General features: G+C 45.6%; 3 protein-coding genes across 6 annotated transcripts; 1 reads left to right on the forward strand and 2 right to left on the reverse strand.

The window, feature by feature from the left end:
• Nucleotides 1-33: 33 nt before the first annotated feature.
• On the forward strand, nucleotides 34-5,591 carry rpp40 (ribonuclease P/MRP 40 subunit). 3 transcript variants are annotated; one of them, XM_027289004.1, is made up of 8 exons: nucleotides 34-266; nucleotides 441-585; nucleotides 676-744; nucleotides 843-971; nucleotides 2,764-2,886; nucleotides 4,060-4,225; nucleotides 4,346-4,480; nucleotides 4,574-5,591. In XM_027289004.1, the coding sequence occupies exons 1-8, from the start codon at nucleotides 150-152 to the stop codon at nucleotides 4,770-4,772; spliced, it is 1,083 nt and encodes a 360-aa protein (XP_027144805.1). In that variant the 5' UTR covers nucleotides 34-149; the 3' UTR covers nucleotides 4,773-5,591. The 3 variants fall into 3 exon arrangements, with proteins under 3 accessions (XP_027144805.1, XP_027144806.1, XP_019123371.2); XM_027289005.1 differs by having other exon boundaries at nucleotides 876-971; XM_019267826.2 differs by lacking the exon at nucleotides 843-971.
• On the reverse strand, nucleotides 5,376-10,774 carry cdyl (chromodomain protein, Y-like). 2 transcript variants are annotated; one of them, XM_027288997.1, is made up of 8 exons: nucleotides 10,543-10,774; nucleotides 8,135-8,858; nucleotides 7,787-8,040; nucleotides 7,455-7,627; nucleotides 7,157-7,367; nucleotides 6,896-7,039; nucleotides 6,071-6,137; nucleotides 5,376-5,591 (listed from the first exon to the last, which is right to left on the reverse strand). In XM_027288997.1, the coding sequence occupies exons 1-8, from the start codon at nucleotides 10,564-10,566 to the stop codon at nucleotides 5,479-5,481; spliced, it is 1,710 nt and encodes a 569-aa protein (XP_027144798.1). In that variant the 5' UTR covers nucleotides 10,567-10,774; the 3' UTR covers nucleotides 5,376-5,478. The 2 variants fall into 2 exon arrangements, with proteins under 2 accessions (XP_027144798.1, XP_010746253.1); XM_010747951.3 differs by having other exon boundaries at nucleotides 5,381-6,137; nucleotides 10,543-10,773.
• Nucleotides 10,775-11,549: 775 nt separating this feature from the next.
• Nucleotides 11,550-16,841, reverse strand: LOC104932679 (protein disulfide-isomerase TMX3). Its single transcript, XM_010747966.3, has 16 exons — nucleotides 16,702-16,841; nucleotides 16,081-16,141; nucleotides 15,945-15,987; nucleotides 15,527-15,650; nucleotides 15,052-15,097; nucleotides 14,892-14,972; nucleotides 14,691-14,790; nucleotides 13,994-14,071; nucleotides 13,534-13,600; nucleotides 13,225-13,323; nucleotides 12,847-12,904; nucleotides 12,710-12,763; nucleotides 12,505-12,561; nucleotides 12,075-12,204; nucleotides 11,922-11,990; nucleotides 11,550-11,838 (listed from the first exon to the last, which is right to left on the reverse strand). The coding sequence occupies exons 1-16, from the start codon at nucleotides 16,763-16,765 to the stop codon at nucleotides 11,656-11,658; spliced, it is 1,314 nt and encodes a 437-aa protein (XP_010746268.2). The 5' UTR covers nucleotides 16,766-16,841; the 3' UTR covers nucleotides 11,550-11,655.
• Nucleotides 16,842-17,512: the final 671 nt, after the last annotated feature.

Genomic DNA, 17,512 nt, shown 5'->3' on the forward strand with positions numbered 1-17,512 from the left:
GCGAACTGCCGTTCGGTGCCGGAAGTACGACAGAGACAGGAACCGTAGATCTTCAGACAGAAGCTTTTATTTTGAAAAGCTCCCACAGGAAGTGTACGTGAGCGTCCTGCTCAGAGAGTTCATTGAAGTTTAATTAAGTCCTCGTGGAGATGTCAGCTGATCTGGGTCGGACTCCGCGGTCCGTGCTGGTCTCGGATCGGTCCAGTTTCCGGGATGAGAAGAACCGGCTGAGCTCGCAGGTGGAGCAGCTACACCTGAGCTACAAGGTGACGAGTTAGCGTGTCAGCTAGCAGCAGGTTAGCACGGACAGCTAGCCTGCTAACATAAAAACAGGAAACAAGCACGTGTGAGACACGGTGTTTCAAAATAAAAGTCTGAATTCAGAACAAATCAGATAAACTTTATTGACAAATATTCAGGTGTTTGTTTTACCTGTGCAGGTATCTGTACTGCTGCCAGAGTGTAGCTCCCCCCCTGCTCACCTGGACACTGTATTCAACAGTTTCAACAGTTTCTACCTGATCAGGAAGCTGCCGGTCTACGAACTGTTGGACAAACACTTCCTGGAGAGCGCTGTGTACCAAGGTAACACCTGTCCACACCTGTCCACACGTGATACAGCTCACACACACCTATCCACACCTGTCCATACACATTGTTTCTCATGTGTTTCAGGAAGTGTGTATGGTTTGTCGTACAGGACGAGGATTGATGAAGACAGCTGTGTCGCTCTGACACCAAACGGTAAACATGCACCTGTCTCTCTCTCTCTCTCTCTCTGCAGGTCACCTGTCTCTCTGTCTCTTTCTGCAGATCACCTGTCTCTCTGTCTCTTTCTGCAGGTCACCTGTCTCTCTCTCTCTGTCTCTTTGCAGGTCACCTGTCTCTCTCTCTTGATAAAGACGCCTTTGAGTTGTTGGGAGTTGAAGGGAAACCGTCAAGATTCAACCACAGAACAAACTGCAGATACGGTCTGAACGATGACATCACAACGACATCCTAACATCACTTCTCTTGACTGATGTGAAAAAGCTGACATGTTCTTACAGGTTCTGTAGTCCCGGCGCCTCATGTACACAGGTTGCGTACGTCCTTTTCCACGCTCACGTTCAGATGTATCAAACGTGAAACAATCGTAGAAATGTGCGTGCCCCACGCCAGCTTCATAGCTGTCGTACGCACGTTTCTACAGCTATTGTTCCTTTGGCGACACTTAGAGGTGACGCTGGGAAACTGTTAATAATGTGAAAACAAGTAGTCATCAGAGTGATGTGCACATCAGTGACACACTTATGAACTATTAACACACGCAGGTGTTTGCAATTATATAGGTGGATATAAAAGCATGCACAATGTGATGAAGAAAATGATATTAACAAAGGCAGCGTTAGTGTTGTTAGAGGACCTTGTAAATGGTGCAATCCGACGTGAGCGATTTAAGGAACGCAAGGATTTACTTGCAAACCATGATAATTGGCTCATAAGCCGATTTCAGTTACCAAGGCCAGTGTTACTGGAGTTGTGTGCAGAGCGCAACACGGCGAGGAGCCAGGGGTTATCTGTGTCCACACAGATGCTGACCACGCTGGGGTTCCTGGCAACAGGGGCATTCCAGCGGGAGCTGGCCGATCGGTCAGGAGTGTGCCAGTCAACCCTGAGCCGAGCCATGCCAGCTGTGTGGGACGGAATCATCCGAATGTCTTCCTGGTACATCAGGTTCCCATACAGTGCTGTTCAACAGGCCGACATTAAAGCGCAGTTTGCAGAGAGCCGGTTTCCCTGATGTAATTGGAGCTATTGACTGCACACACATTGCTATAAAACCACAGGATGAATTTATTTATGTTAATAGGAAATATTTTCATCAATGTTCAAATCATATGTGATGCACAAATGCAGCTAACTAACATCGTGGCAAGGTGGCCTGGTTCAGCACACGACATGCATGGTTGGGAACAGGCTGGAGGCTGGCACGGTGCGCGGTGGGTGGCTTCTATTCGTTTAATTGTCCCGTATGTAAACCAGCGAAATGCATATTTGGGCATGTGTGCATTCAGATATCATGTTTTTGTTTTTCTTTATTTTCTGCTGGTGAAATTAGAGCTGCAGAGCTTTCTAACAAGCCCCTAATTGTCTCCCTGTGTTCAGTATTCTTGTCAGTAAAAGCGGATGCAAAATGTCAGCCACGGCGCCACACCTGTCCACACCTGTGTGTGCGCTGCTCGGATCCCACGGCATTTCCAGCCTCACACACACACTCCCACTCACGTCTTTTTTTTTTTGGTCATATTTATCCCTGTTGACAGGAACCAAACAGAATCTCCACTTCATTCACTAGAATCTTTAGCTCAGACTCTGTGAAATTCATTTTCTTTCCGTTGTTCATCGCGTTATCTGATCGGACAAACAGGTGAATCTCAGGTCCAGGGCCTATTTAAATAGATTTGCATATGTAAATGGGGCGTGGACAGGGAGGAGTTGCACGTGCGCTCAATTCCACGTTGATTGGGATGTACAAAAGAAACGTGCTTGGGTCCATGCGTACGCACACTTTGATACATCTGAATTTTTTTGTGCGTATGACGGTTTCTGGGTTTTGGCGTACGCCAAGTTTCACGTGGAAATCCATGTAAGTATTCGTATATGAGGCCTCAGGTGTGTTGGCATCCACCTGGTTCAGGTTGACCTTGATCAGTTGATCCAGGAGGTGCGTTTTAGATCTGTAATCTAAATACTGACATATGTGTGCTTCATATGTTTCAGTCGTCTCTGTTGATTTGACGGACAGCAGCATGGCTCCTGGTGGGCGGGGCTACCAGAGACTCCTCACAGGTCTGAGGTCACGACTTCAACTGAAGACAGACTTCCTGCTGTCGCATCATCCAGGTGAGACTTACATCATCAAACAGGTAGCGTCTATCGTTTGTTTAAACCACGCCCTTTACACCAATCAAAGGTGCGAGGAATCCAAAACAGGATGTCAGATCAAATCAGATTTTATTTGTACAGCCCAAAGTCACAAAGTCCATTTTCCTCTGAGGCTTTACAATCTGTACAGGGAGTGACACCCTCTGTCCTTAGACCCTCGGTTCCAGTGAGGAAAAACTTGCCCACAAAAACCTTTAACAGGGAAAAAAGGTGGAAGAAACCTCAGGAAGAGCCACAGAGGAGGGATCCCTCTCCCAGGACGGACAGACGTGCAATAGATGTCACGTGTACAGAACAAATCAACACAAACATATTGTACAATTACAATGACTGATAAAATGACAATGAATTACAATGACTGATAAAATGATTACAGTAGCAGTGGAACCTGTGATAGAGACAGAGAGACACAGATGCTCAGCAGCAGCAAATCATCAACTAACTATAAACTGTGATGGAGATATGGCAGCAATAATGACAGTAGTAATATGTGTAGTGGACGTCATGCAGGACCACAGCAGCAGCCACGATCCATGAGAACCTGCTGGATGACAGAGACAGAAACTCCAGGGAAGAAGTTTAGTTAGTGACATGCATTAATGAGACAGAAGAGGATTCTGTGGAAAGACTATTAGATGATCAATTTCAATGCCATATGAAAGAACAAGATCAAGAGTGTGGTTCAGACAATGAGTCTAATAGAGAGATAAACGCAGTACTAAGACTATCATTGTGGTTGTCCACATGAATGTTAAAATCACCTACAATAATTACTGTATCTGTTTTAAGGATCAAGCCTGATGCAAATTCTGCAAATTCAGATAAAAATTCAGAATAAGGACCTGGAGCTCGATATACTGTAACAAATAAAATTGGCTGTGATGTTTTCCAGGTTGGGTGAGTGAGGCTAAGAACAAGGCTTTCAAATGAATAATAGACAGGTACATTTACCTGAGAAGCAAAACCAGATCAATGTTTCACAGTTTCCATGGGAACGCAGCTACTGATGGAAAATGTTTTACTTCATCAAACAGCTAATGCTAAGCCAGTACTAGGTCATGTTGAAATTCGGTTCGCTGCAACACGCAGTATATTACCGCAGTATATAATCCTCTGCTGTATGCCCTGCAGGAGGTGGAGCATCTCTGCAGGCCCTCCTGTCTCGCTATGATTGGTCGGAGCACAGACCTGAGATCAGCAGTCACACCCTGACACACCTGTCCTGCCCCTCCATGCAGTCATGTGACCCCCACAGCTTCCTGGAGTGGATTGGAGCTGTGGATGCCGACATAAGCTGGTATGAGGATGGACGTCAAACTGTGACCTCATGTGACACGTCATATGACACGTCATATGACACATCACGTGACCTTGTGACGTGTGTTCTTACATTGTGTGACTTCTTCTGTGGTTTTAGTGAGAACTCATCCAACAGCTTCCTGTCCTCCCTCGTGTGTCCTGAGCCAAACACCACGTTAAGTCAAGCTCTGAGGGTCTCCGTCTGCGGACTGCTGCTTCCTCAAGACATCCACCGACTCATCCAGCAGATCAGGTCAGCTGAACTCACGTTGACCCCATCCTGACTCACTGACCCCGATCTAATCAGTCTTTCTCAGCTGGTCTGACGGCGATCTTCTACCTGCAGGTGTTACCTGGAGCAGCCTCGGTTGGCGTCCTGGGTGTCGCTGACAGTTCACGGTTTTGCTGACAGTCCAGTGTCATGGGGTGGAAACGAGCACGGAGTGCTGAGAGGAGGAGAGAACTTCTACAGTCTGTTAATGTTCCACGACCACACCTACCACCTCCACCTGGCTACAGGAGCACACGACACCTGTCCGCCGTGATGATGTCATCAACTGCTGGGTTTTTTTGTTGTAGAAATGTTGAGTTACTTACCTGCTGCCTCGAGCTCACCTGTCCTTCCTGTTGGGGCCTCTCGAGGGCGCTCGCCTGTCATCACATTTCACTTATTAAATTTAATATTTGACTTTTGTCTTTAAAATGATTTACTAAAGAATGTTTAAACAATGTCAGAATAAAAACAGTCTGATCAACTCATTCATTTTTTATTGAAATAATATCTGCCACAGTCTGTAGAGGTCTGTGTGTACAGACGGTCTGTAGAGGTCTGTGACAAAATTCTTGTTTTATTTTGTGGAATTTTATTTTCAGTGTTTTGATATCAAACAACATAAAGTTTAATTTACAGGAGACAAATTGATTTTGTCCAGAGCCCGGTCCTGCTCAGAGCCTCATAATTTATAATTTATATTTATTTATAATTTATAATTAAAACATCAACCTGCTGGATGACACTACACTGACAGAGCCTTCAGCTTCTGCAGGCTGCACAGTTCACCACACCTGAGGGCAGAGCTACACCGCCTACCTCCACCTCACTGAACCTGTGATGTCATTCAGCTGATGAAGTTTACACAGTAATAGTCTTGAATGTCTGTCCATAGAAACACTTTTATTCTGAAAGGGATACAGAAAGTTGAGTCAGGTTTGACATTTTATAGAAGCTGCTATGATGAAGTTCTGACACCATCATTTCATCTCGACCCTGTTGACATGGACCTGGTCTAAGAGAGGACAGACTGAGGAGCCGCAGACTCGTATCAGAACCAGAACCAGCAGAGTCCGACTCCAGCCTCCTCTTACTGTAGAAAAAAATCAGAGGGAATTCTGGGATAAGTTCAGAGGTCAGCTCCTTCTAAAGGAATAGTCCAGTACCGACGGGTCACAACCAATGATGTATTGAGCTGTTTAACCCCCGAGGTCGTCTGTTCAGATTCTTTTCAAACCAGCACTGGTTCTGATGCCCTCGGTTTGGTCTTGTAGGACCAACATTCATGGGTCATTTGTTATAATCTGTGATGATCGCTTTGATGTTATGACCCAAAGGAAGCTGAAGAACAGAACCCCGTGGAACTCTGTAGAACCAAAGGTTCTGCTCAGATTATAACTTAATATTAGAACATAAGGAGGGTTCTGGTTCCAGCTCAGAGTCTGCTGAGTCAGTCCTGCTCCTTGTTCTGGTCCAAGTTCTAGCAGATCTCAGTTCTCCTCTGCAGGTACTGCAGAATGGAGTCAGTTCCCTGTGATGAGCCCCAAACTCTCTTCAGGGCTTCACACTCACGCTCATTAGCTTGCTCCAGAGCACTGCGGCTGGTGTTCCTCATCAGAGCTTTGGACTCCCGAAGAACCTGCAGAACCAGAACCACAGTGTCAGTTCGAGAATGTATAAACACTACAATATATACAACCTCTACGCTCTAAACAACCTCTACGCTCTATAAAACCTCTACACTCTATACAACCTCTACACTCTATACAACCTCTACACTCTATACAACCTCTACACTCTATACAACCTCTACACTCTATACAACCTCTACACTCTATACAACCTCTACACTCTATACAACCTCTACACTCTATACAACCTCTACACTCTATACAACCTCTACACTCTATACAACCTCTACACTCTATACAACCTCTACACTCTATACAACCTCTACACTCTATACAACCTCTACACTCTATACAACCTCTACACTCTATACAACCTCTACACTCTATACAACCTCTACACTCTATACAACCTCTACACTCTATACAACCTCTACACTCTATACAACCTCTACACTCTATACAACCTCTACACTCTATACAACCTCTACACTCTATACAACCTCTACACTCTATACAACCTCTACACTCTATACAACCTCTACACTCTATACAACCTCTACACTCTATACAACCTCTACACTCTATACAACCTCTACACTCTATACAACCTCTACACTCTATACAACCTCTACACTCTATACAACCTCTACACTCTATACAACCTCTACACTCTATACAACCTCTACGCTCTATACAACCTCTACGCTCTATACAACCTCTAACCTATATGGACTCTGACTGTCTACCTGAACCTGTTCAGAATCACCTGCGAGTTCACGGTCACCAGCTCTTTGATTCGCAGTATCACTTCCTGCGTGAACGTTCCCGGCCAGAGAACCTGAGACACCAGACCTTTAAGACACGCCTCCTGAGCCGTCAACTTCCTGCCACTCAGCAGCAGCTCGTTAGCCTGGAACAAAACGGAACGTTTTAACTTTTAATGCACCAGAACGTTTTAGCCTGGAACAGAAAGTTTAACAGTGGAACAGAACGGTTCAGCCTGGAATGGTTTAACTGATGCACTGACCGATGCGAGGCCCATGATGCGGGGGAAGGTGAAGGACGAGCAGGCATCTGGAGTCTGGCCATAAGATGTGTATGGCGTCTGGAACCAGGCTTTCTCATTGGCCCACACCACATCACAGAGTGGCAGGATGGCGGCACCCAGGCCAAGCGCCGGCCCGTTCACTGCTGCTACAATCGGCTTCCTGAACTGGATGAAGGTGTTGACGAAAGTCCTGCACAGGGACAGGACAGAGAGATCAGATGCCAATGACGACATCACACAGGGGTGCCATGGCAACCTTGCTCCTCCAGGTGGTTACCTGATTGTCTCGGCCATCTTGATGCTCTCCTTCTTCCTGTCGTCCGTCAGGCGTCTGATGAAATACAGGAAGTCAAGGCCGCAGCAGAAGATGCTTCCAACAGCACCAAGTAACACCAGCTTACTGTCATCTGATGCTGCTGTCGCCATGGCACTCTGGATCTCCTTCATCACCTAATGAGGAATAACAGTAACCAACAGTCTATTTGTTTGTTTATTTGGGGGTGTGGTCTCTTCTAAAGATTTAGTGTCTAACCTGTGTAGGCGTGGCCTCACCACAGGGTTCAGTGTTTATTTGGGGGCGTGTTAAAACATGTATGGGCGTGGCCTCACCTCAGGGTTAAGCGTGTTGTTCTCGGAGCTCTTGGTCGACAGCAGGATGTGGGTAAAACCATCTTGTTTCTTCACCACAATGTCGCGGTAACGGTAAGCACTCTCCGTTTGGCGAACACTGAACCTCAGACGTTTGTCGAAAGCTGAGCGTTCCTCTAGACGTCGTTTCCCCGTTGCACTGGTCACCCCAGCAACAGCACTCTGAACACCAGACATCCCATTGGCAGCGACAGCATCAATCAAAGGTGAGTTACCTGGAGGAACCAGAAGGCAGATTTTAGGTCAAGACCAAAAAATATCGTCCTCTGTCCAGTGGGACACCTCTGAGTATTTGACCTTTAACCTCACCTGTGCTGCCGAAGGAGCACAAGGCTGCAGGTGTTAGGGGTACTTGGGGAGGGGACAGGGTGTTCTGGTTGCGTGGCCTGGTCCCCATGCGAGCCCTCTCCTCTCCAGGCCCCAGCTGGACTCCTGCAGGTTTTTCCAGCAGGGCGACCTCAGGTGGGACCAGGTGAGCCTCTTGAGCTCCAGCCTCCAAGCCATGAGCAGCCTCACTGGGAGACTCCTCTGAGTCCAGGTGGCTATTCATTGGACTCTTAGGAACCAGGATTTTGATGCCAGTCTTGGACAAATCCACGCTGCGACGGGCTGAACCAGCCAGAGACGCCGGCATCAGACTGCTGCTAAACCTGCCGGCCAGAAGAGGCTGCTGGGAACTGACGGAGGCCGGGTGGGGCAGGTGAGTCGGGCTGAGAGCAGATTTGGTCTGATCACAGTCTCCAGTTAGACCTCCACTGATGTCACTGCGAGTGGTGGCAGTGGGCAGCGGCCTGCAGGACGGCCTGTGGGCGGGGCTGCAGTGGTGGCTGGGAGAGCTGCGGGTGGAGCGCAGTAACGTGTTGTCTCTCTGCCGCTCAGCGTACTGACGGTTGAAGTCGTGGACGTAGATCATACAGGTGGACAGGTGACTCTCTGGCTCCCAGGTGTCCCCCTCTGAACCGTAACCTCGCCACCTGACCAGGTACTCCACCTTCCCCTTCTTACTTTTCCTCTTATCCACGATCCTCTCCACCTGCAGCATGTAAAAAGGAGGAAGCTGAGGTGACAACACGTCAATGACACATTAACCACACATTGCTGACGCGATAATAACACGTCAGTGACGCAAAAACAACACGTCAGTGACACGATAACAACACGTGAGTGACTCGATAACAACACGTCAGTGACTCGATGACACGTCAATGACACGATAACAACACGTCAGTGACACGATAACAACACGTCAGTGACTCGATGACAACACGTCAGTGACTCGATGACACGTCAGTGACACGATAACAACACGTCAATGACACGATAACAACACGTCAGTGACACGATAACACGTCAGTGACACAATAACAACACGTCAATGACACGATAACAACACGTCAGTGACACGATAACACGTCAGTGACTCGATGACACGTCAATGACACGATAACACGTCAGTGACACGATAACAACACGTCAGTGACACGATAACACCACGTCAGTGACACGATAACACCACGTCAGTGACACGATAACAACACGTCAGTGACTCGATGACACGTCAGTGACTCGATGACACGTCAGTGACACGATAATAACACGTCAGTGACTCGATGACACGTCAATGACGTGACTCGATAACACCACGTCAGTGACACGATAACACCACGTCAGTGACACGATAACACCTCGTCAGTGACACGATGACACGTCAGTGACACGATGACACGTCAGTGACGCGATAACAACACGTCAGTGACGCGATAATAACACGTCAGTGACACGAGAACAACACGTCAGTGACTCGATGACACGTCAATGACACGATAATAACACGTCAGTGACACGATAACACGTCAATGACACGATAACATCACGTCAGTGACACGATAACACGTCAGTGACACGAGAACAACACGTCAGTGACACGAGAACAACACGTCAGTGACTCGATGACACGTCAATGACACGATAATAACACGTCAGTGACACGATAACAACACGTCAATGACACGATAACAACACGTCAGTGACTCGATGACACGTCAGTGACACGATAACATGTCAGTGACACGATAACATGTCAGTGACACGATAATAACACGTTAATATTCAGTCAGCTAATGACATGATTAGTACTGTTGGAAAGTGAGAGGTGTTCCTAATATTATGGCCCAGTCATATGGCCACCTGTCTGATTCACCTCCTTAACAAACATGGTGACATCATTAATTAAAAACATCAGACTGTTCACGTGACCTGAACATACCTGTCAGCTGATGTGTTTGATCCATCAGTTTATTTAATTAACTGATTAATTCATAACATAATTGACTGTTAGCTTCAGGGTAAATTGTCTCATGGTCAAAGTTTCTCTTCACTGCATAAACACACATGTAACCTGTTAGCATGGAGCTAGCATGGAGCTAACTCTCCCATAAACACACATGTAACCTGTTAGCATGGAGCTAGCATGGAGCTAACTCTCCCATAAACACACATGTAACATGTTAGCATGGAGCTAGCATGGAGCTAACTTTGCTGGCTAGTTACCAAAGCTAACTTAGTTAGTAGTTTTGATCAGCTGACATCCTCTGACTCACTTTAACGAGTCGCCGAGTCGATAACTAACTAGTTTGTTCGACTTGTTTGATGTTCGTAAAGTTCACAAAGTAAACTCTGCCGTTAGCATGTTAGCAGTTAGCATAATCTCGCGTCACCTCGTAGAACTCTTCCGTAGCCATGGAGACTGTGCGCGTGCACGAGCAGCTTCCCGAAGCTTCTTCAGGTGAGCCGCGACATGAGACGCAGGTGGAGGTGGAGGTGGAGGTGAACGTCTGTCGGTGTGTCCGCTTCTTCTCGCGGCCGCTTGCTACTTTATCACAGTTAACTAGCTGTTAGCTGTTAGCACGCCAGCTTTACCCTAACATCCGGTCTGACTCAGTCACCTTCAAAATAAAAGCCGCCGGACCGCTGCTGTTCTACTGCATTGACTCATCAAATTAACCAATAATTGATTATTTTAATGAGGCACGAGGTTACTGGTCGGAAGAGGATCTAAGCCACATGTGAAACATTTAATTGAGTTCTGACTCTAAACTCTAAATTTAGATTTTATTCCACATGAACACCAGCAAGATGAAAGAGATGGTAAGTGACTTCAGGTGGAAAAAGCCTCAGACCAGACCTGTGAACATCCATATGGAGATGGTAGAAGCATACAGACACCTGTGTGTTCACCTCAACAACAAACTGTACTGTTTTGGACAACGTAGACGTCCTCTACAAAAAAGGTCAAAGTCGTCTCCACTTACTGAGGAGATTGTGGACCTCTGGACTGTGCAGGACTCTGTTACACCTTCTATGACTCTGTGATGGCGTCTGTATTATTCTATGCATTAGTCTGCTGGGGAGGTAGAAGCATGGAGAGAGAGCGGAGAAGATTCAACAAACTGGTAAAGAGGTCCAGCTCTGGACTCCAGAGAGGAAGTAGGGTAGAGGAAAATGTTAGCAAAGCTCCATCATAAACAACTCCTCTCACCTCCTGCATGAGACTGGGGAAGCAGGACTTCATGACTTTCTCTATATATTTGTATTAATCAGTAATTTCCATCAACCTTCTGCATATGAGCTGCTGTGACAAGTGAGTTTCCCCAGTGTGGATCATTAACATCTATCATTAAACAGCTGTGATGTGTTTCATTGTTTGAACTGCTTTTATTTGATTTCCCAGAGATGGGTCAAACATACATGATGAATCACATGAACACACATGATGTCGTGGCATGTTCACACAGAAAGAAGTAAAGTTTTACATGAAGATCTTCTCCTACTCAGTCAGACTTTTTGTTGGTCTGCTTGCGGCGTGGTAACGATGGAGCGAACATTGCGACGCTGTCATCATCATCGCTCTGGGTGGGTCGATGCTTACAGCAGAGGTAGCAGAACATGGCCACCATGGTGAGTGGGATGCTGACCAGGAGGCAGCCAAGTAGCGGAGCCTGGATGAACACCAGCTGGACGTACAGACACAGGATGGAGAGGTCAGAGGTCACATAGACAGGAAACATGAAACAGGACTAATGATGAATAGACGTACTGTCAGTGTGACTCTAATGTCATAAATGAGGCGGCTCATGCGTTGATAGGCGCAGTTTCCTCCCTGACCCTGAGACCAAACAAAGTCACACATAAATGTTTCACCAATACTCCAAGTAATCATTCTTCAGGTGAAGCTGCACTCCAGACTCACCTGGATGGTGCCGTCTAGAATTCCATTCAGGAAGTCCAGCAGGTGGCGCTCTGTCTCCATGGCGCCCAGTGGCAGGAAATAGCCGTCATTGGATAGATTAAGCGCAATGATGAAGGGCAGGGTCACCTGACTAACAACAAACCAATCAAACTTATTTAGTCATCACATCAGCCTGTGGTCGTTACAGTCTGTGGTCGTTACAGTCTGTGGTTATTACAGTCTGTGGTCGTTACAGTCTGTGGTTATTACAGTCTGTGGTCGTTACAGTCTGTGGTCGTTACAGCCTGTGGTTGTTACAGCCTGTGGTCGTTACAGCCTGTGGTCGTTACAGTCTGTGGTCGTTACAGTCTGTGGTTATTACAGTCTGTGGTCGTTACAGCCTGTGGTCGTTACAGTCTGTGGTCGTTACAGCCTGTGGTCATTACATTACCCCATCACATATCCATTAATGTAGTCACTGCCCTCCATGAAGCCAAAATGGAAGTGTCTGAGAGACAGGCAGGCAGACAGACAGACAGACAGACAGACAGACAGACAGACAGACAGACAGACAGACAGGCAGACAGGAAGTTAGTTTCAGGTCTTTGTTATTCATTCACAGTAAATATTGGTGGGTCTTGGTGTCAGATCCTGACCTGCTGTAGATCTCTCTGTAGTCTGCAGCCACTTTCTCCACAAGACCTTTAAACCTGGACAGGTAACAGGAAACGCATCACAGATGATTCAGTCACATGACGGTGTCACAGTGTTTTTGTTATGTGGTGGATGTTACCTCAGACTTTCCTCACACTGACCCTTCTCCTCTACCAGCACCACCAGCACCAGTTTACCTGCAGCAGAGGGGCAGAGTTACCTCACATCAGCCAATCAGCAGCTTTCTGCACACCTAAGCTCCATTAGTTTTTACAAAGTCTGAAGTGAACATTTATAAATAAGAATGATTGGACAGACCTGTAGGTGTGTGGACGTAGATGATTTTCAGAATAAGAGCTTTGTAACTGGCCACATTGTGGCACTAATGTTAACAAATGTTAACAGTATGTTGAGCAGGTTAAATCTACATGTACCTGTTGCATACACATACATGTAGGTGTATGTGCCGTGCACGTCCCTGAGGATGTGACATCACAGTGAGCTGTGATTATGTTACCTGACTCTCCCATGGAATACAGCGTGTAGCTGTCGATTTTGAAGTAGTTTGGGAAACGTTCTCTGTTGATCCACGACTTCAGGTCACCGTCAAGTTCCTCTGAAACACAACAAGAACCCAGAGCCACACCTGTCAGACCACCTGAGGAGGGAAATTCAGTTCACACACGATGAAACATGATTTAAATGTATGTTTACACGGACTCGCTTCAGCTGCTTTCATCTGTCACAGACTTTAAACTGGGCAAACTGTTGTCATGGTAACGTCAGTTCTACCTGTCATCAGGTAAAGGTTGCTGTCCTGTCTCACCATTGAAAGTGAAGTAGGTTCCATCTTTAAAAACCACCACAGCTGGCAGAGACGGGAGGGAGACGGTCTGAAACACAAAACACATCCTCGGTCCAAGTCTACGGACAGGTGGATCAGGTCTACGGATGGGTGGATCAGGTCTACAGGTAGGTGGATCAGGTCTACGGGCAGGTGGATCAGGTCTACGGACGGGTGGATCAGGTCTATGGACGGGTGGATCAGGTCTACGGACGGGTGGATCAGGTCTACAGACACGTGGATCAGGTCTACAGGCAGGTGGATCAGTCTACGAACGGGTGGATCAGATCTATGGACAGGTGGATCAGGTCTACAGGCAGGTGGATCTGGTCTACAGACAGGTGGATCAGATCTACAGACAGGTGGATCAGGTCTACAGGCAGGTGGATCAGTCTCTGGACGGGTGAATCAGGTCTACGGACAGATGGATCACGTCTCAAACCTTCGGCAGGACGTCTCTGGATGCAGAGAAGAAGAATGTGTGAACGATCAGCTCATTGGCTACTGATGAGAAGTTTCCCTGAAACAACAACAAAGGTCAAAGATCATTCTCTGTGTGTGTGTGTGTGTGTGTGTGTAGAATAGAATAGAATAGAATAGAATGCCTTTATTGTCATTATACAAGTACAATGAGATTACAAGCCCCCCATAGTGTGCACCCATAAATAAACAAGTAGAGACATGCACAACAAAACCACCACAACAACTACCCCTATACCACTATATATATATATACCACTATATCAAAAACTACTAAGTACAAGAATTAGGTAAACAGGCACATATCAGCAGCAGGTATGACAATAAAGTGACTGGTATGACTGACAGCATAAATAGGTGGAGGTATTAAGGCATTATAATTTATAATTTGCAGATAACAGTAAAACAGATAAAGTGCAGATAGCCATGACATAATGGTGCAAAAGGTTACAGTGAAGATATAAAATAAATAAATGATAACGACAGTATGCGGAGCAATGTTCAATGTTCAAACAAATCAGTTCAGTGTAGGTTGGAGTTCAGTATGGTGACTGCCCTTTGGAAGAAGCTGTCTCTGAGTCTCTTTGTTTTGGCTGGTATGGCCCTGTAGCGTCTGCGTGTGTGTGTGTGTGTGTATGTGTGTGTGTGTGTGTGTGTACCTTCAGTGGTGATGTGGCTCCCACGTAAACAATCATGACATTGTGGCGTTGCATGGCATGTTGGAAGAGCTGCACGCTACTTAGAGATCGAACCAACGGCCTGAAAGACACGGCACAGACACACTGCTGTGATGTCACAGTGATGACGATGGACGATAAATAACAATGACATCATACATGACAACAGTCATATTCACTCACCCTGCAACTCGATTTGCAAAGTCCATGATTCCCTCTTTGGTTCTCGGTCCTGGATAATTATATTTCACATCTTTCTTCAACCTAAAAACAAACATTTGACACCTGTAAAACAACCTTAAAACAACCTTAAAGTAACTGTAAAACTGATCTGAGGACTCACATGAGGATGGCTGGATAATTCATGACCCTGAAGTCTTTGGCCAAACCTGCAGAAAAAAACACAACAACAACTCAGACCTCTGAGCTGTCCTGCAGATCACATATACGTTTCCATGGAAATGAGAACAGTTTGATTTGTTACAATTTGTTTAGAGTTGTTTTATTCTGAACCGCTGACTGACCCTAACCCTTGTAAAATAAAGGTCTCAGTCATTTCAAGTTGTTCTCACGCTGATGTATGAATTTGTTATTTGATGTTGTAAAAAGAGGTTTCATGTGATGATTGACAGCTGATTCCGGCTCATCATTAAGTCAGCAGACTTGTGGGCGGGGCCTTGATACCGCCGCTCCAACCCTGATTCATTTTTGTATAATGAGAGGAAGTTATTTTGATAGTTTTAATTTGACAGTTTCATTTTGACAGTTTTATTTTGATAGTTTTAATTTGATAGTTTTATTTTGATAGTTTTACTGACCTGTGCTTTTGGTGGTGTCGGATTTGCCGACATTGATCAGAGATCCGAGACTCCTGAGTTCTGATCCGATCTGATGCCAAACAGGATCCAGCTGTTTACAGAATGTACACCAGGGGGCGTAAAACTGCAAACGGGTGAGAAGTCATAACAAGTAAGAAATTATAACAGGTGAGCGGTTATAACAGGTGAGAGGTCATAACAAGTAAGAAATTATAACAGGTGAGAGGTCATAACAAGTAGGAAATTATAACAGGTGAGCAGTTATAACAGGTGAGAGGTCATAACAAGTAAGAAATTATAACAGGTGAGCGGTTATAACAGGTGAGAGGTCATAACAAGTAAGAAATTATAACAGGTGAGCGGTCATAACAAGTAAGAAATTATAAAAGGTGAGAGGTTATAACAGGTCAGGCCGTACTTTGATGAGCCAGACATCGTCAGCTCCTCTCGTCTCCATGAAGCTGTTAATGATAAGACGTATTAATTATTCAAATGATCAGAATTCATCATTTGACATCATATGAGTGATGATGATGTCATGATTTTGTACTCACGTATCATCGAGCTCCACTACGAAGGCAAACCCAGACACCACCAGAACCAGAACCAGAGGCACTGAAACACAAACCAAACATGATTCTCCTGGTTCAGTCAGTCACCTTTAAAAGATTTGCACTTTTTATTGTTGACTGATTTAACAAAATCAGTCAAAAATAAAATCTGATTTAATAAACTAAATATAATTTATTTTCATCAAATCGTACAAAAAATCGCAGAGAAATGTCATCAGCTGACTGCTGCTGACACCTCGTCCAACAGTTGGACCATCTACAGGTCCAGTCTCAATCTATTGACATGGACCATGTGGAACCAGAACCAGTGAGTAAGTGAAGAAGAAACTGAGCATTGCCATGGCAACAGTGATGTTTTCCCATATGGCCCAAACAAAGATGGTGGTCAGAGGTGATCACTACATTCAACAAGAAAATGGTTTATGGTTTATTGATTCAAAAACAGACAGACAGGAAACAGCTTGTGGACATGTTAATCCAGCAGGAACCCGGTCTAACGTAGTATATGTATGGCTAAATGGTAGTATGGACAGAATTAACAGTATTTACAGTATACACAGTGAGGTATATGAAAACATGAGTGGAGTTTGTTGGAGGACTTACCTGATAGCAGCAGAGTGTTCCTCCTGTCCAACATGTCGACTGATGAAAGAGAGATTGAGGGCATAGCTAATCTGCTAATTGCTAAAAGACTGGACACACTGCTAATCTGTTGGATTAGCAGGATTCATTCAATCCAATGAGGCTTTATTGACAACAACAACACAGACAGTAACAAGAAGAATCTCAGTCTATGATCATCAATGTTTTGGAGTTTTCTCTCCTTAGGTAACACAAGGTCCCGTGTGGGCCTTGAGGTCCTCAGCAGTATTAGTTGTTTGGCTTTGGTTGGGAACAGTAGGTGCCAGTCTATCTCAACACTGTGGTGTCCAGGGTCACAGAGACCTGTTGCTGCCTTCATAGACATAATAGATAGCTTGTTGTTGACGGACGAACACTTTCTTCACTCCTTACCTCAGCATTGACCTTTGACTTGAGCAATTTTTCCACAACAATCAGATATCACTCAACAATAAAAGTCTCAATCTGAATAAATTCATAACTGACAATAACATGAAACCAGACCACACCCACAGGATACACATATATGGACACAACCCGACCTGAGGGGTGGTGTTGCTGGAATATACAGAAAAGACATTAACACATCCATCATCTCCATCCCCACTACTCATTTATTTGAAGATATCGCTTTAATAAATACTACCCCCCCCCCCCCTCTCAGTCTGTAACCAGGATAATCAGTTTGTGTGTGGGGGGTGGGGTTGGTCTGGTCCAGATTAATCCGGTTCTTGAAGCACAGGAGAACATTCACCTGAGTGACACACACACACTGAGCTACTGCCGCCCCCCT

Source organism: Larimichthys crocea, chromosome II, assembly GCF_000972845.2.
Source record: "Larimichthys crocea isolate SSNF chromosome II, L_crocea_2.0, whole genome shotgun sequence".
NCBI lineage: Eukaryota > Metazoa > Chordata > Actinopteri > Sciaenidae > Larimichthys > Larimichthys crocea.